A 19544-nucleotide genomic window follows, 5' to 3' on the forward strand; every position below is an offset into this window, starting at 1 on the left:
GAGTGGGAGGTTGTGGAGGCAAGTTGGTACGTTCTGAGAGATGAGGGGGTCCTCGAGCAGACTGGGCAGAACCGGAAGACAAGCCCAGCTCCTGAATACTGCATTTGCCGTGTGGTCAAAGAAGGGCCACCAAACCTTCTTCGTTTAGTAGAAAACTGGCCCGTACACCGGCTTTGACGATGTTGACCCGTGACCCTGGGAGGTGGCTGTGTCTTCTTAGGCTCTCCTTTTCCTGACTCTAATGGTGCACTGCTATGTTTGGTCTTGTTTTCCAGAAATTGCCCAGGTTATTGCGTCCTACACTGCTACTGGTCCCGAGCAGCTTACCCTCGCCCCTGGTCAGCTGATTTTGATCCGAAAAAAGAACCCAGGTGGATGGTGGGAAGGAGAGCTGCAAGTCAGTGTCTTTTCCATTTGTTTAAAATTCTCTGCCCAAATTTCAATATGCAAGATCTCAAAGGGACACCGTTTCGTTGCAAAGTACAGATAACCCTGCACCACCTAAATCCTGCGTTTGTGTAGTGAGAGATGCCATGTTATCTGAATCCATTTGGTTCCTAAGCTTTGGGCAGCCAGGAACAGAATTGTGAGAGCTAAGAATGCTTCTGAAGATGTATCTAAATCTATTGGATTCTTGAGTTCAGACAGTGAGTGGTAGGATAGTGAGAATTCATGACGGAGTCATCCTTAAGTCACAGCGTTGTAGGAGCGGAGCTTTCCATGAGCGGTGCTATAAGGTGTGGTACCAGAGTAGCCTTTGCATTCAAAGCCACATCTGTACAGCACAACAGTTTTAGTTCCTGTGTGTGTGTGTGTTTGTGTGTCCTCAATTCATCATTCTGTCAAGGCAAACCTTGGTCAGGAAGGCAAAGGTCTATGTTGTGGTGAGGTAAAGAAATACAGCACCTTTCTGTGCAGCTAATTAAAAACTAAAGTGCCGGAGAGTGAAGAGTGAGCTGGTGGACTGAAGAAATGTATCTTGGCTGGAATAGAAGGCACAGCCTGGAGTACCCAAAGGCAAAAGTTCCCCTGGGAGCTTGCTGGTGGGCAGCCATAAAAGCCCTATCGAGCAGGGAGGACGAGATACAGTTTATTGGCTTAGGATTCCATTGGGGTCCTGGAATCCACCCCCCTCCCCTTTTTTTTTTCTAATTTTTTTTTAAGTGATTAAGTGTTTTGGCTGCATGGCTCACAGGATCTTAGTTCCCCGACCAGGGATTGAACCCAAGCCCCGGCAGTGAGGGCGCCAAGTGCTAACCGCTGGACTGGCAGGGAATGCCCTCCACTCCCCCTTTTAATATGTCTCTTCCTTCACTGGGTAGGAGGAGGCCTTCCTCAGACCGGTGGGTCTCATTTCTTGTAGAGAGTTGCCACCTCATTGGCTTTCCCATCCATATGTGACTCCCCTGTTCTGAAGACTTAAGGGGTGTCCCCTTGACATACATACAGTAATATGTACTAAAATAGATAACTAATAAGAACCTGTGTATAGCACAGAGAACTCCACTTCGATGTACAGTAGAAACTAACACAACATTGTAAAACAACTATACCCCAATAAAAAATTTTTTTTAAAAAAGGGGGTGTCCCCACTGGCCCTCCTTATCAGCCTGCTGGCCAAGGCTCCCCTCAGATGCCCTCTTCCCCTTCCAGCATCCGTCTTACCAGTCTGACCTCTCACAGCGACATCTCTACTCCAGCCTCCTTCGGTGATTTGCTCTCTTGAAAACAAGCAGCAACCCTCAGACCCCGATGCCTCACTGCCTTTGCCCATAGCGCCTCCCCACATGGTCATCTCCACCTCTCCCCCGTTCAAGAGCCGGCCAAATCCCACTTCTTCCGGAAGCTTTCTGTGACCATCCCACCAGAAGCGACGTCTTCTTCCCGTGAACCGTGGTGGCCCCGATGCCTGCACCACTCTTGGTATTTAGTGTTGATGTGGATATTATTACTTCCATGCCTATTTCTTACTTCCTTTTGTAGGCTATCAGCTCTTTGAAGGCAGAAACCGTATTTTTTCATCATCACGTTCCTTGTACCTTGCTCAAAAGAGAGTCCTGAGTGGCTCTTGCAATCCATAATTGCCGTGCCCAGGGGGGCTTCTGGTGCTTTCACCAGCCCTTCTCCCCAGTGGATACACAAATGAAGAAATTGCCAGTGAGCTCTGTGTTCCGCCCTTGTGAAGCTGCAGGGATGGGAGACCTACGGCAGTATATGCTCAATAGATTAACATGGGGGAGCTTTTAAAGGAGTGGCTTCAACCATTGGTGGATTAACAGTGGATTAGAACTTTAGTCCTTGAGCCAAGGGCATGAAATCTATGACTCCAAGGAAAGTGAAATTTGATTGGCATTCTAAAAGTAACCCAGAAGTATCCCTCTTGATAAACTGAATCAGATGAGAGGGCAGAGGTAAGATGGTGGGAAGTTTCCTTTTCTCTTAATTTTATTTCCTTATTTTGGGAATAGGTAATATATTCACATGGTTTCAAATTTTAAAATTACAAGGGACTTCCCTGGCGGTCCAGTGGTTAAAACTCCGTGCTTCCACTGCACGGGGCGCGGGTACAATCCCTGGTCGGGGAGCTAAGATCCCACATGCTGCGTGTTGTGACCCCCAGAAAATTAATTAATTAATTAATTAATTAATTAAAATTACGAAAGGGAATTCAAATGTCTCCCTCCCACCCTGTCCCCAAAGGCAGCTGTTTTTATCAAAGCCTTGCTTCTAGAGGGGGTGTGTGTGTGTGTGTATACGTGCTGTAAGTTAAGTTCTCTGCTCCTGGTGATGTGCAGAAGGGTAGTTATAACACTTATCATCATCCCTAACTAGAGTCTTCATCTCATGGAATTGTGTCAGGAGTGCAAGTCTTCGTTCGCCAACTTCATTATAAGTTCCTCTGTGTCATATACTATCCCCTTCCAACAACTCCCGGCATGTAAACACTCAATGAATGGATTTTGTGTCGAATTAGATAAAAGAGAAGGAGGCAGGAATGGTGGTGGAAAATGTGGCTGATCCATCACATAAGCCTGATGGCTTTTGAAAACAAGGTGAAGTTTAGACTCCTTGTGTCCTCCACATATTGCGTGTATGTCATCTCGTATATGTACAGTTATTCTCCATAGGAAGATCGCAGATGTGACTGTGAATCTTGGCCTGCCACTGATTAGCCTGTAACCTTGAGATTGTCACTTAACTTTTCTGAGCCTTACTCTTTTTATCTGGGAACTAGGAATAGTAATAGTGGGAAACGGAAATAGTAATAGTATTATCCTTCTGGAATTGTTGTGTAGGTAAATGCAGATAAGGTGCTTAGCACAGGCCTGGCTCATAAAAAGCACCCAGCACGTGCTGACTGCCATTATTATCATTCCTAAAATCCATATATAACATTGGCATAAACCATAACCTCTACATTACCTGCAAATGACAGCTGAGAGCTGTTAAATGAGCAGTTTCCCATCCTGTACATACTACATAGTGCTCTGTGATCCACACAGTCCAGCCCATGCCAGAACATTCTAGGCTTTGCTGATTGATAGCTGCCACAATTTGAATTTTAGCTGGCATGTTTTCATTTTGTAATACAGTAATCCGTAGATTCTACTATTGATGTCATTTGTTTTTCAGTTATATGTAAACTTGGTATAAGTGCAAAGTATAACATGAAAGAACATGAACCTTTGAAACATTGTAATGTAATTTTTTGTTATTAGGCACGTGGGAAAAAGCGCCAGATAGGCTGGTTCCCTGCTAACTATGTCAAACTTTTAAGCCCTGGGATGAGCAAAATCACTCCAACAGAGCCACCTAAGCCCGCAGCATTCCCAGCAGGTAAGCAGCTTATACTCTCTGCTCAGAAAATGGTCTATGCGTCATGGTAGCCTTTCCACTCAATTTTTTTAGCTTAGATTGTCTTTCACACTGGCTGTAAGCGCTTCTTGTACTTGCTGGGGCTGACACCCAGCTAATGTGATATGGAGTATGTTTTTCAAAAGGACCAAGTATCGAAGCAGCTTTGCTGTGCTGGGTACAACAGAGCCCTTGTTGGAACCGGCTTCCTAAAGGGGCCCTGAATGCTATGCCATTGAAGCCAGATTTTTCTCTTGATTTCCTTCCAGCTATTTAAATTGGAATTTGGGCTGGGGGCGAGGGGACAAAAAGGGCCTCCTAAAAATAAATGGCCGGGGTCTAAATAGGTCAGGAGATTGAGCTGGGAGGCCCCAGGGCTCTGTTGGTTGTAATGTGCCGCTCAGTTGAGACTGAAATAGCTCCCCTGCGACATTTCCTGTGAACACAGGGGCTGCGCTTAATGGACAGGATGTTATACACGCTCTGCTAAAGGGCTAAAAAGGAACAGAGGCTCGGCAGCTTAGATGGTTGGCTGTTTTCTGATTGAAGAGACCAAATTAGATGCTTCGGTAATAGTTGAGATGGGCGAGGTTAGGGGAGCAGACTTCTGCTTTAGGTCTTTAAGCCATCAGTGCTTGGGTGGCACTTGTGGAAAATGCAGAAGTTTCATTCCAGTACCTTGTGGTTAAATGTCTATGCTGTACATCCCCAGCGAAATCAGATTAAAACCTGGCAGCCTTTGCAAGAAATGAAAGGACTGGCCAACACTGTGACTGGTTCCCGACCACAGGTGGGCCCCTTTGCTTGAGCCGTGGCCTCATGTGGGCAGAGGAGTGTGGTACCAGCTGGATCTCCTCTCCCTTGGGGAGGCCTGGCGGCGTCCCCTTCATCAGGTTGGTTAAAACCCGCAGAAATAGTTTGCTGAGGTGATTGGATTAGCTGGAGCATCTTTAAAGCCTGAGACTGTATAGAGGTTGGTTAGGAAAGATTAACTGGGGGTAAAACCTAACTAGGCAAACTTTATCTGAAGTGTAAAAATGCCAGGGCATAAAGGCAGTGTAACCTCCTATAGTTTTGAGGGGAAAATGAGAAAAGAAAAATTGTTCTTGAATGTGGAAATTGTGTGTTTCTTTGAGAAAAAATTTTGAGACACAAAGGTACAGCAGAATAAAACACTGATTTTACTTTTCACTAAGAGTCGAACTTTTTGGAGGTCAGATGATAATTACCTTCCACCTTAAAAAAAAAAAAAAAAAAACAAAAGAAATAAAGAGCAACAGTGAAGTCCCCATGATATGCAGCTGTGTGTGAAGTTGGGCCAATGTTCAGAGTCAGCATTTTGAAGGAGTGCCGCTGCACTCAAATAGAAATGATTCCATGGAAGCTTTCAGTTATCACTGTACATTTTCTGCTGACAACTAAACGTGTAAAAGAGGAAGATATTATAGAAACTCAAGGCTTGGTCTGACATTTTTGCTGTCGTCTTGGTTTTCAATCCTCCGTCTTCCTCTACTGCCCCCACTACACAAAGCCCATCAGAGCCCTCCACTTACTTCTGTCCTCTTCGGAAAGGACACAGATGAGACACGAGAGTACCTAATACCCCCAGGTAGCCCGTCCCGCGAGCCACGCAGGTGTGCCGCCGCCCCTCACCTGGCCTGTCTCCTGCAGTGTGCCAGGTGATCGGGATGTACGATTACACCGCGCAGAATGACGACGAGCTGGCCTTCAACAAGGGCCAGATCATCAACGTCCTCAACAAGGAGGACCCCGACTGGTGGAAAGGAGAAGTCCACGGGCAAGTGGGGCTCTTCCCGTCCAATTACGTGAAGCTGACCACAGACATGGACCCCAGCCAGCAATGTAAGTGCCCTGGTGCCTCGGTTGCCTCTCCTCTCTGGTGTCTCATGGTGAAACATGCAGCATTGCTCTGATTCTGCTGAGCTTTGTTTGCAGAACTTAAAGCTAGACCATTGCTGCATTCGCAACAGTCTCTTTGAAGACCTTCTGTAATGCAAGACTTTATCTCGTGGGGTTTTTGTTTTGTTTTGTTTCTTTAAAAAAAAAATCATTCCTTCTGTAGCATGTCCCCTCCCTTCCCTCCCCCCCTTTTCCTTTTTTTTTTTCTTTTTAATCATTTTGGCACCATGCTGTTTACATGCCTGACTCATTTTCCTAGCTTGAATTTTGCTCATTGTTTTGTTTTGCTTATGTGTTGTTTTCCTCCTTTTTCTAGGAATCATATGTTGTCCATCCCCCCCTCAGGCTTGAAAGTCCTCAAAGAGACCCACTATCCCATATCACTGCCCAGAGGGATGATGGGAGATGCAGCCTTGATCATGTGACTTCCAGCATGATCACCTACTGCCTTCTGAGTAGAAGAACTCACTGCAGAGCAGTTTACCTCATTTTACCTTAGTTGCATGTGATGGCAATGTTGAGTTATTACTTGCACAGATAGAAGCAAAAAAATTACAAAAATACACAGGGTAGTGGGTCCTTTTGTGGCTTTCCTAGTGACTCAAATTGACTTCCCCCCACCTTTGCACAGGTGCTTCCAATAGTTTTCAAATTATTTTAAAATAAATATCTTAGCCTTTTAATAAAAAAAAGTGAATTACTTCTTTGCTATTTTGGTTTTGCAAAAAGACCCACTATCAAGGAATGCTGCATGTGCTATTAAAAAATGTTCCAAATGTCCATAAATCTGAGACTCGATGTATTTTTTTCATTTTGTCCAGTGTTACCAACTAAATTGTGTCGTTTGGGTTTTTGACCCCCTACTATAGAAGTACAGAGGAGTTCAGTATATCTGTTTTAAAGACGTGTAGAACGAGGCCAATTAAACAGAAGCTGTTTTGTGCTTGTTTGTGTGTATCAGATGTACCTTGTTGAGCATGTAATAATACATCCTGTACATAAGAAATTAGTTCTTTCCATGGCAAAAGCTGTTATCTTGTATGATGCTCTAATCACATTACATTAATTTTATTTTGCACAGTGACCTTGTAGCCACACGAGAAAGCACCTGTGTTTTTGTTCGGTCTCAGATTTATCTGGTTGAGTTGGTGTTTTCTGTTTTGGGTTTTTAATTTTGCGTGTTTTCATACCATAAATCCGTAGACAACACCACTGAGGTTGTTACGATCAACAATATCTACAATCTCGCCTTAGTCTCTGTTACACCAAGTTTTATTCCAGTGACTTTTCATGGAATGACGTATTTTGAACAAGTAATTTTCTTGACAAGAAAGAATGTATAGGAGTCTCCCTGCAATTAATTTCCAATGTTTACATTTTTTAACTAGACTGTGGAATTTCTACAGATTAATATGAAATGGAGCTCATGGTCCGTTAATGTGTTGGATATGTTGTAGCTGAAGCCATGTTTGTCTTTTAAACACTAGTTGGAAGCTCTCAATAAAAACGCCGTTGCCGACAGCACAGAAAATGGGGCGGGGGGCAGGGAGCCTCAAGCACAACCTAGCGGTTCTACTAATGACTTTTTAACAGTAGTGAACTTCTGTTTCTGCGTCTCTCCCCTTGGGGATTCCATGCTGGCGATTGTGTAGAGGTCTTTCTCCACTCACATGGTGCCGAGAACGAGGACTCCCCCTCATTCACTGGCGCGTCAGTATTTTCATGGATATGAATGTAAAATATATAAATATATAAACCTGCGGCTTTAACAACTGTAATACAACTTTTGAATTAGTTATGTGTATAGATAATTAAATTCTTCATATAAAAGTTAGATGGAAATGTCTCTGTGTTCTTGATGTTGGAAGCTGGCAGTGGTGACGGGGAACAAGCAGACTGGACGTGAGCAGGTGGCCTGCTGTCCATTGTGATACAGACACCATGAGAGCCTCACTGAGTCTTCTTTGAATGGCCCTCCCTCTTCCCCTGCTACCCACCCCTCCCTGATCAATCTGCAAACAGTTAACCCTCATAATACTGGTTTTGAAGAATAGAACTACCACCCAGCTTCGTGCTTAACTGTCTCATTGGGCTTTTGGTACATGGTGCTGATACATTGGCAGGTGTGTGATGTGACTCAGAGTATAAAACATTTGTCCAAAAGATATATCACGATAAGGGTCTGTTGAACATACAGATGTGGGTAAATACGGAAACTTTCACATCTTCCATACTGTTGTTCTCCATCCGTTTCTGCCTTGCACACTCCAGTCTCGTTGCCTTTGCAGAAACAGACTGGTGTACACGTTGATGGGACTCTTGGCTACGATGACCACGTGCTTGATTCCGTTCAGGAACTTCACTTATTGGTCCTCCCCTGCCATTCAGTGGAAAAGTGATTTCCTTCATCAGTTCACCAAATATTGTGGGGGAGAGATCCATCGGGTGTGGACGCCCCTCTGGGTTCTGGGGAGAGCGTGCTGCTCCGTCAGTAGAGACAGGGTCCCTGTCCTCATGAAGTTCATGTTCTAATGGGAGGAACAAGCAGAAAACCAAACTACTGCATAAGTATCTGTACATAAATATATGTGGGGTGGGTGTGTGCGTGTGCGTGTGTGTGCTAAGGTGATACGTTCTATGCTAGGAGAAATATGGACGCCAGGTAACACTGAGCAGGACATCCAGAGCCGACCGGGCGGGGAGGGCGTTGAAGGGAGGAATCAGAGAACCCTTCCAGGAGAAAGGGATGTGTAAGCTGAGACCGGAAGGATGGGTAGGAGCCGGATGAAGCCGGGAAGAGAAGTGGCTGTTTGAGGCAGAGATGTCACACGGAGGCCCAGAGGTGGGCGGAGAGATCCCTGTCACTGTCCCCCAGCCCACCCCCCTGTGAGCAGTCTCTTGGCCGGGACCCCTTCACCTGTATAAGTCAGTGTTTCCAGCCTTGAGCTCGGCTAGCAGGGACGCAGTTGCCAAGGTGGGTAATGCTCTCTAATACTCTCTATAACTCTCTCCAGGCCCCTCTCCATAGATCATCCCTCTAGGCTGTGTTCTGAGTTTGTTGACACAGGTTGGTCCCCAGGAAACTGCTCTTTCCCCCTCCCAGATCATTCAGTTTGCACTGGATTGTAGAGTAGCCATCTGACCCAGTGCTCTTCAACCAGAGGGAGGGAAGACCACGGCATCCAGTGGGTAGAGGCTGGGGATGCTGCTAAACATCCTACAGTGCACCGGACGGTCCCCCACAGCGACAGTCCCCCTGGGGCCACAGCGATCCGGCCCCAGGTGTCACCAGTACTAAGGTTGAGAAACCCTGGTCTCACCCCACTGGCTGCTGTGGGTAATGCTCTCCTGGTTGCTCTGGGTGAATATACTTGCGACTGAACTTTGGGTACAGTTTTGCCCCAGTGGCATGTGGACAAGAAGAGGACAGCGTGCTTTCCTGTGTCCGCCTGCCCCGCCCATGCAGAGCAGGACCCAGAGAGCTGAAGGCAGCCACGTGGCCCAAGCTCCAGGCTGCCTCTGCATAAAATGGTATCTGGGAGAAGCCGATCTAAAGCAAGGATTCATTCCCCTGTAAAGTTACAGTGTATTACATCATTGCATGTCCACCCTGTTCTGGAATTAGGCCCAGATCCCCTAGCAAGTGGTGACTGGGTCCTCTCCACCTTCTCTGATGGCATCAGAAGAAAAACCTGCTAACACTAGCTTAGGAAAACCTTCGAAGTGGTGGGTTTAACTGTATGAAGTATTTGCCAGTACTCCTGTTTCTGACCTATAAAACGGCAGTTTCATGTGGTTCAACCCAATACACTGTATGATCTCTGGGCACATACTAGGGTAGGTGCTCAAGAATGCCTGTCCAGTGGGTGGGACCGGGAACTAGTGAATGAGAGGAAAGCACCGACTTCCGGTTCTTGGGTCGCAGTCTATCACCCCCGGAGAGGAGAGGAGAGGCCAGGCTGTCTCTGCAGTTCCCTTCCGCTTTTAGGTGTGAGCTTCCTGAGAGCAACAGTCTCCTTAGAAGGGGCTGCTCCTGAAGCCTCTCGCTCATTGGTCAGTGCAGGAGGCTGAGGACCGGGATGCCAGGGCGTCTTCCCCTGCGTCTGGACCAGGTCTCCATGCCAGCCCGGGTCTTATCTGGGGAACAGGCCTAACAAATCAGTCAGTCCTGTTTCCTGGCAGAGTGAAAATCACTTATGAGAGAAAGTGAATATTCATTTTTCCTTCTAGCAAAATTGTAAGTTAATCCTATTCATTCTTTTTAGTTCCCAAAATACCCAAGAGAATTTTTATGGAAACGACATGGGATGCCAACAGTCCCAAAACTGCACAGAAAAATAGCCCTTTCTTCAAAATGTCTGATATTTTGGATCTGGTAGGATAGGGAAACATAATGAGATCAAGGATCACGATAGCTTGATGTGAACATCTCACTTCAGCCAAACTTCTCTTGGGCCTTTCTTTAAGAAAACTCCACACATAAAAACCAGACTTCCAAAATGTTTCCTGGTGTGTGGTGATTCCATATCAAAGGTTTCCATTGCCTCTTAGGAAGGTTCTGTTCTTGACACTGAAAACTCCCTGGGCATTTTTTAATAATATAACTTGAGTCACAAAAACTGAAGGTTTTGTTTGTAGAAAATGAGAATCAGCTATAAAATTGTATCAGTGCAACTTCCTGTTAAGCATGCTACCTCTTTGAAGCTACGATGTTATTATTTTATGTTGTCAGCAGACTGGGTGCGTGTGTGTGTGTGTGAGAGAGAGAGAGAGAGACAGACAGACAGACAAAGAGAGACAATGATTTACAGGTGACTTAAATGCCCACGTCAGTAGCTTGGTAACAGTGGGTGAATGGTGAGCTCGTAGTACCACCAGTAAGCAGACAAGTATCACTCTCGAAGATCCTGGCACAGGCTGACAGCCGCTGTTCCCACATCTGCTTGGCACATAATGTCAGATGATGCCACAAGCTTCCAAAGAGGAAGCATCCCTTCCTTTGACCCAGCCCATCATGTTTTTAAAAGTTGGACAGAGTCTCCTCTGTGTATTTTCTCCTAACTGACACAGGAGGGGGAAAGGCACTTTTGAGCTGCCATTTTTCATCAACGATGCTGCTTCACTCAGAGTACTGAACAACTTGACTCCCCTTACATGCCCCAAGCTGCCCCTTCCCCCCTCGGTCCCTGCCACACACAGTCCCCTTTGGTCCCAGTCCACTTAGTTGCAGTCCAGGCCCCACATAGGAAAAGGTCTACGGTGGCCGCAGGTACATGCAGAGGTGCTACCCCCTGCCCCCCGGGATTATTTGAGGAGGTTGAAGTCTTGGAGAACACTGGGCACACGCCCTGCACTTTGTAGCTGAGGGCACTGACGGTCTGGGAGCTACAGTGACATTCTCAAAGGCAGCTCCCAGACTCTCTGGCTTGTGCATTTGAGAAGAGCAGCCCTATCTCTGCCAGGGCTTCAGAGCCACCCACCTCCACGTCATCAGTGACTGCATCTGTGGAAAGATGGAGAGCGAGTTCCCCTTCCCTTGTGTGGTCCTCCCACTCCTGGGGCTGCCATGGGAGGGAAGGATTCCAACATATTGCTGCCCCTTTCAGCACATGGGCTCAAGACGCCACTGGCTTCCTCAACCGTAGTCCTTCTCACTGCAACTGCAGGCAGATTTTCCAAAGACACAGGCTTGCCCTCACTCTGGACCAACCTAGGAACACGTGTTGCTGTAGCTTCTCAATTTTCATTCCCTGGCCGCTGTATATAATAACACAACGTATCTACAAGTTTAGTGTAATATTTGACTCCATTTCTCTTAAAATTTTGGAACACTTGCTTTTCTTTCTTTCTTTTTTTTTGGCTGTGCTGTGCAGCTTGTGGGATCTTAGTTCCCTGACCAGGGATTGAACCTGGGCCCACTTCAGTGAAAGCGCCGAGTCCTAACCACTGGACCATCAGGGAACTCCCTGGAACATTCTATTTGGGTAGATAGTAGAGGGGAGCGTGGGGGATCCACATAACTGTATCCTGGGCCCTTTTAGAGGCTAGGAAGCAATACAAGATGGCAGTTCAGAGCAGGGGTTCAAATCCCAGCTCTGCCCCTCACTGGTTGTGTGGTCGTGGGCAGATTACTTAACCTCTGTGCTTCATTTTCCTCGTTTACATATGGAGAGATAATAATAACACCTAGCAGATAGTAAGCTCCCAATAGATATTAGCTTTGTTGTTACTGTTGCTGAGGAGAAAAGGCATCTGTGCCTGGTCGGTGAGCATCACGGAATCCATTTAACTGGCTTCCTGTTTTCTTGCATTAAACCCAGACAGCACAGGATTGTGTGCATTTAAGACTTTCAGAAAACACGCTCTTGCAGATGGGGATTTCAGAGAAAAAAGCTTGGACAGCTTCCCTGAAAACTGTCAGACGTCTCATTCATTTGTGCGCAAATCGGGGCCCTTCTCAGTTAGCAGGAGGCTGGCCCATGTCAAAGCAAGCAGCTTTTTCAAACACCTTCCTGTGCTCCCTAAACGTGCAGGGACATTTGGGATTTGGGCCACAGTCTCGGCAGATGTCCTGGCAGAGGGGGAGAAGCCGCCCTGGGTTTCACACGGCTGGTTGGCAGTGGGGAGACCAACAGAGCCAGTGGAATGCACAAGGCTTTTAAATGTCACGTCTGTGGACTGTGTTGGCAGGCCCATGCGGCGCTCCACAATAAACCTGTCACACAGGCATTGAGTCACTGGGTCCTTTATTTCTCATCACTGCATTCTGTGGCCTTGTGTTCTCTTGCCAGCAAAGATTGGAACGTTCAGCCCCCAAATATGCCAGAAGCTCGTTGTTTTTTAAAGCAACCATGTAGCTTGCCTAAGGGATGTATATCACTAGGGACTGCTTCCCCAAGGTACTGTCTCCAGAGCAACCACCCCCAGCACACTTGAAGACTGGAGGTTAATTCTCTCCCACCCCCCTGTGCACACCCTGAGATGCTTCTCAGGATCCAGAGCTTTGGGCCTTGGGCATCTCTGCCCTCTTTGCCGGGCCTCCAGCAGACCGCAAGCCCTACAGTCTGCCCCAGCTCAGGAGGCAAAGCCAGGATGCCCCCTCTCCTCTCTGGGGCGTTGCCTTGGGGTTCTGAGGCCCCCTTGGGAAGGGCCCCACGCATCTGAATCCCCCGCTGATGTGACCTCCTGTAGGAACCTTCACCCTACCGCATCCTCAAGGGGCAGAAGTACATCTTCTCCGTCCCTTTTCCCCCTGACTGTATCACAGGCTCAGGACACCGCCTGCATGCTGATTTCCAGCAAGCACCTCCTTTCCCGCTACTTCCTTGAGAATCTCAGCTGAGGAATACGGATCCAGGCGATGAGGCTGGGCTCAGCAGAACCCCAGCAGACAGGGTGCCTGCTCTCCGAGCGGGAAGAGGCCACCAGCAGACAAATAAGCAGAATCGTTTCAGCTAGTGGTGGATGACCTGGGACAAGTGTGACGGAAGGCCAGGGCTATAGCAGATGGCCTCTCTGGAGAGGTAACGTGGAGGGGTGGAGATCTGACTGCAGAAAAAGAGTCGGCATGCAAACGTCAAGGGGAAGCGTATTCCAAGCCCCAGGAACAGCCAGTGCGAAGGCCCCAAGGGTTGATGAGTTTCTCCTGCTCCTCCCGTAAGGATGCACTAGTCTTCTACCCGGTACCTACTCCATGCTTGCCATCTTCCAGCCTCTTCTCCACACCATGGGCAGAGAACTATTTTAAAAACCCAATTAGTTCTGCTTAAAATTATCCAGGGAGGTCCCTGGGATAATGACCCAAATCTTGCATTTGGTCCATGAGGCCCCACTTGATCTGCTCCCTTCTCCTGCCCATGCGCAGCCCCTGCCCTGCCCTCTCATCATTTATTCCTACCTGTTTGCCCATTTTGTGCTCAGCCTTCCCCAACCAGGGTCTTCCTTTCTGAGCTGCTGACGGGACCACCATTAGTGGCCTCTGTCATCTACAAACCTTCCACGTTTCTGGCATCAGAACGGGTTGCGGGTGCAGGGGCTGCAGCTACTCTGGCTTCCAGGAGGAGATACTGATGCTTAAAGAGGTGCAGTCCCAGGCTGGTGTCCAGCATCCTGGTGTAATGTTCTTTCTATTTCCTTCTGCTACCTTTTGGGTCACCATGATGACCCTAAACAGAAGTCTGGGCTTCTGTTGGCCCAGTGGGTTTCCAACTGGCTCTCTTGAAAACTGCCTCCTCTGACCTCCAAATTACTTGACGGAAAGGTCCACTTTTGGGACTTCTCTGGTGGTCCAGTGGTTAAGACTCCACGCTTCCAGTGCAGGGGGCACAGGTTCAATCCCTGGTCGGGGAACTAAGGTCCCGCATGCCGTGTGATGCAGCCAGAAAAAAAAGAAAGGTCCACTTTCATCACTGGTCCCCACTGTGGCATCCTGGCTGGGCAGACAGCATGGACGTGGAGCCTTTCCCTGCCTTGTAGATCACACGACTCAACCTCCCTGAGCTTCGTCTTCCTCCCAGGGTTCTGTGTGCCTGCACGTCCGGGGGAGGTGGTATGTGCGCTCGGGTCCATGGACCCCCATCACCGGCCCCGCCCTGCCTGTCGAGTCTTACGCAGCCAGGCCTTCTATCACCACACTTTCCTCACCACCTCTCCAAGATTCTTGCATTCAGCTGAAGCCACTGGTGGGCCCCAGCTGGAATGCCCTCACCCCATCTTTCCCTGCTGTGTCTGCCCACCTTCACCCCTCCTTTCTCTGCTGCCTTGGCCAGCCCCTCTAACCCGCCATGTCTGAGCTCTTTGCTGAATACTAGTTACTTACCGTACATAAGCTGAGTGGGTGGAGGCCGACGCATAGACAGAGATACTCGTACCTCCTTCCTCAGACTGTGAGCTTCTTGGGAGCCAGGTCCTATCCCATGAAGACCTACAAACACTAAATGGCAAAGGTACCTGCCTTTGTATTTAGTACTGAATGATGCCCAGTCTCCCCATCTGCTTAGAAACTGGAGGGCAGCCCCTACCTCTCACACTTGTGTATTCCCCACGGTACCTCACTCTCGGCCGTTGCTCAGGAAGTGTCAGTGGTGGACAGTCTGGTGTTGCCCCCCTGTCGTTCCGCAGGCTTACTTCTTCATCCCCAGCGAGGCTGGAGGGAAAGGACGCACCCCAGTGTCCAGTCTCCCCGCTGTGTGTGGCGTAGAGCCTTGCACCAACTGCACCTGGGAAGGCACCGCTCTGAAAAGATAAATCCACATGAGGGAATTCCCTGGCGGTCCAGTGGTTAGGGCGTGGCGCTTTCACTGCCATGTCCTGGGTTCGACCCCTGGTTGGGGAACTATGATCCCCCAAGCTGTGCGGTTGCAGCCAAAAAAAAAAAAAAAATCCATGTGAGAAGACCTGAGAACAGGAAATGAGCTTGTTAATCATGAGACTTATTATTCACCATTCTTACGCCACCCTGAATAATATATATTGATTTTGTGTTTGGTTTTGTGTCTCCCCTCCACTAGAATGGAAGCTCCATGGAAGCAGGGACTTGAGGGCATCTCTGCAGTTGCTAAGAAAGAGAACGAGATGTCATGGGCTCGGGTGGTCTCTTGTGTTCCAGCGGGGTCAGTTTGCCAAGTTAGGAGAGACCACAGGGGACCAGGTTGTTCTTAGACCCTTGTGAAGAAAGTTCCACTGGGATGAGAAGTCCACCCATGCCCCTGTGGACCACCCAGGGCTGGTTTGGTGTCCGGAGCTTCCCATGGGCTGGGGCTGCCCTGGGACTGGTCAGCCAGGGTCATTTTCAGAGGAGACCTGGCAGCCTTGACCCAGTCTGGTTGCCACCAACCCCCACCAGCCTCTGGCTCCGAGGACAGGAGTGTCCTCTCAACTGGGTCATCCAGGAATGGACTGGGAGAGCCATGGGTATGGGCCACCCTCAGCCCCTACTCTTTCAAAAGCTCGTGGTTTCCTTGTGAGTCTCCACTTTCCAAGACAGCAAGAGCAAAGGTTTTATTCCTGATCTCAGAAGTCACCGTCCATCTCTGGACTCTGCTCTCCCATCAATAAAATGAGGGCATCAAGCAGACTGATCTTACAAGCTCTAGCCCTGGAGTTGGGGGTCAGGTGGTGGCGGCAGTGTGGCCTCCGGGAACAGAGCATCAGAGGTTTTCTGGGCTCTGGGGTGTAGATGGCCTTAGAGGATGGCATTCTGTGGTTACGGCCATCACATCTCCTTGGACAAGTGGCGTGAGTGAGCTGCCTTGGGCTGGAGTTGGTTCAGCGGTTGTGGCCACTCTCATCCTGCATGTGCCTGGACTGATCTAGTTTCTGAGTCTTACTCCTTCTTCACGCCAGGCGCCTTGTTTCCAGGCAAGCTTCCCTCTCATGGCGTGGTCCTCACCGTTGGCTGCGCATCAGAACCTCCTGGAAGGTTTACAAGTCATAGACACCCGGGTCGCACCCCAGCCAGTCATATTCAATGAGTCTGCAGTACAGCGGGGATGCCAGGCTTTTTAAAGGCTCCTTAGGTGATTCCGACGTGCAGCCAAACTCGAGAGCCACGGCCCCCTCCATCCTCCATGCAGCTGCCACAGACACCCTCCCAAAATACAGCCAGACCTTCCCTGGCTCCCCAAGCAAAGATGAAAATCCAGACACCTAGCTACATTGTTCAGAGCCTCCTCGACTGTACTTCCCCACCTGTTAGGGGTGAATTGTGTCCCCAAAATTCATATGTTGAAGCCCTTACCCTTATTCTTCATACCACAGAATACGACTGAATTTGGAGAAGGGACTTTTAAAGAGGTCATTAAGATGAGGCCATCAAGTTTGGTCCTCATCCGATCTGACTGGTATCCTTACTAAGAAGAGGAGATTTGGGCACAAAGGGTCACCAGGGATGATCGCACAGAGATGAAAGGTCATGTGAGGACACAGCGAGAAGATGGCCAGCTGAGGAGAGAGGCCTCAGAAGACACCAGACTTGCTGACACCTTGATTTTGGACTTCCAGCCTCCAGAACTGTGAGACAATACATTCTGTTGTCCAAGCCGCCCAGTCTGTGGAACTTTGTTACAGCAGGCCGGCTGACTGATGCATCACCCTTCCACCAGGCGAGAGGCATAGTGATCAAGAGAAAGAACACTGGGGTAAGATCCCCTCTGCCTTTTATTAACTGAGTCCCTGGCAAGTTACTTTAACTTCTCTGTGCCTGTTTCCCTGTTTGTTCAATGGGGAATAACAGCAGTGGCTACCACATAGGATTACTGGGGAGGATTTCGTGAGTCCATGAACGTACAGCACTTGGAACCATGTGGCTCAGAGTAGCATCCGTGTGAACTTTCCGTTCTCCCTGGTACCCCAGCCTCTGCTTCCCTCTTCCACACCTGCCTTCTAGCCCTACCACCCCACTCTTGCTGCCCTTTTCTCCGACTGCCCCTCTGCTCTGATCCCTAACTCCTACTCACCCACCCTGACATTTGCCTGAGGAAAGCTCAACTCAAATTCCTCCTCCTCTGGAAAATATTCCCAGATCCCTCTCATCAAAACTATGGCCGTGGGACTTCCCTGGTGGCGCAGTGGTTAAGATTCCGCCTGCCAATGCAGGGGACATGGGTTCGAGCTCTGGTCCCGGAAGATCCCACGTGCTGCGGAGCAACTAAGTCTGTGCGCCACAACTACTGAACCTGTGCTCTAGAGCCCATGAGACACAACTACTGAGCCCACGTGTCACAACTACTGAAGCCCGCGCACCTAGAGCCCGTGCTCCACAACAAGAGAAGCCACCGCAATGAGAAGCCTGTGCACCACAAAGAAGAGTAGCCCCTGCTCTCTGCAACTAGAGAAAGCCCATGTGCAGCAACAGAGACCCAATGCAGCCAAAAATAAATAAATAAAATAAATAAGCTTATATAAAAAAAACACTATGGCCTCCTTCCTCATACTGCAATAGAAATGTGTTTGTACTTCTAACACACCGATCTGCCTTGTGTACTCAAAAGATTTATTTACGGCGGCTAGTAAGGACCCCTAAAATACTGCAGGTTAGAGCACATTGACAGCGGGAACTCAGAAAGAAAGAAAAACAAGGATGGTGACATAAACGGGGCCAGGAATGAGCTAACAAATGCAGACCATGGGGCACTTGATGGCACGCCAGGAATTCCAACATCGGTTATAAAGCCATGAATGATATGCCTTTGATTAAAAAAAAATTACTAACATTCTTTTTGATGCAAAATTAAGAGATGATTTATCCCTGAGAGTAATTTGATTTTCGCCACTTCTCAACAGTCATTAAATTGCCCAGCAGCCCATGTAGCTGGATTCTCCTTCTTGGGAGACAATTAAGCTTATCTGGAAACCACATTGGCGCTTTTAAACTTCCGGGTTGTGACTGAGTGCAGCTGAGCAGAAGGCCCTGATGAGTCCCCGGACAGGCTGCAGAGGGATGCCTGGGCTCAGCTGGACATAGCTCAGGGGCTCTTTGGTGCCATCCGGTAGCATTTCCCCCACCTCTCACCACAGGCCTCCGTGCCCACTTGGCATTTCTAGACCCCCATCAAAATCCAGTCTTGGGCTTCCCTGGTGGCGCAGTGGTTGAGAGTCCGCCTGCCGATGCAGGGGACACGGGTTCGTGCCCTGGTCGGGGAAGATCCCACATGCCACGGAGCGGCTGGGCCCGTGAGCCGTGGCTGCTGAGCCTGCGCGTCCGGAGCCTGTGCTCCGCAACGGGAGAGGCCACAACAGTGAGAGGCCCGCGTACCGCAAAAAACAACAACAAAAAAATCCAGTCTTAAGGATTTGCACCTCTGAGGTCTCAGGGATGGATGACAGGGTGTATGGTGTCCTCTGTGAGGTACCTGTGAATCAGCAAGGACCAGAGTGTGGATGGGATGCCCCAGCCTCCAGCAGACTGAAGCTCCTGCAGGACAACAGCCTGTCCTGCTCCTTCATCAGTGAATCCCAGCATCAAGCACAGTTGCGGCCATAGCGGGCCACAGCTTAGAGAAGAGGGGGCTTAGACATCGGCTGCAGGGCAAGGACGAAGTGCTCTGACCACAGAACCTTCTTGTGGTCACATCCATTGTGGGCAATAAGGGCAACATGATTAGATTCATTTTCCCAGGAGAATCTAGTGTGGCCTTGAGGGAAGTGCGCCCACCTGGCAGGAGACACCAGGGCCATGAGGCTCCCATTTCCTACATTCAGGCCAACCCTGGAGAAGCCTTCTGTGTAGACGGGAGCTCCAGGATCCCAGTTAATATGGATCGTGCTGACCCAGGGCCATTTAGCCAGAGGATTTGGACCGAATGTCCCCACAGACACGGTAGATCCTTTCCCTTAAAGATGAAAAACCATAGCCCAAGCTTCCATACTGCTTCTCCCCTGTCCCTCTGGCATCATGGCCTCTGTAATCTACTTCCCACCTTATCTACTGTCTACTTCCACACTTATCTTCCATAGCATCTCTGTGTTTACCTGGCATGCTGGCCCACATGTCCCCAACATAATGGCCCCATCCTCCCTGGCCGTATAGAAGCCTGGCGCAAGGAGGACCAGGTCCTTGTACAACCTTCCTCCATCAGGATGGAGTGCATCTCATTTTCTGAGTTGCTGCATTCTCCACCGTTGGCACAGCCCGCAGGACCATTCTTTGCTGCTTGCTATTTTAAATATAATTTTCATGTCCAGTCACCCCCAGGGCTGAGTTTCCTTGAGGACAAGGACATTACCTTGCTTATTTCTGTGTCTCTTGGACGTCAGGGGGAATGCAATGC

At 48.8% G+C, this 19544-nt stretch overlaps 1 protein-coding gene across 4 annotated transcripts in view; it reads left to right on the forward strand.

Moving 5' to 3' along the window:
- Positions 1-19544, forward strand: part of ITSN1 (intersectin 1) — a 231899-nt gene that overhangs the window by 174062 nt on the left and 38293 nt on the right. The window contains exons 26-29 of one of the 4 annotated variants that reach the window (XM_079923190.1): positions 276-397; positions 3720-3837; positions 5527-5718; positions 6092-7603. In XM_079923190.1, coding sequence (XP_079779316.1) covers positions 276-397; positions 3720-3837; positions 5527-5718; positions 6092-6093 — 434 coding nt within the window. In that variant the 3' untranslated portion in view covers positions 6094-7603. Of the gene's footprint in view, positions 1-275; positions 398-3719; positions 3838-4645; positions 5503-5526; positions 5719-6091; positions 7604-19544 lie in introns of those variants that run through there. The other 3 variants (XM_079923189.1, XM_079923191.1, XR_013828579.1) reach the window with 3 other exon arrangements.

This window comes from Stenella coeruleoalba (assembly GCF_951394435.1).
Source record: "Stenella coeruleoalba genome assembly, chromosome: 5".
In the NCBI taxonomy this organism is placed as follows: Eukaryota; Metazoa; Chordata; class Mammalia; order Artiodactyla; family Delphinidae; genus Stenella; species Stenella coeruleoalba.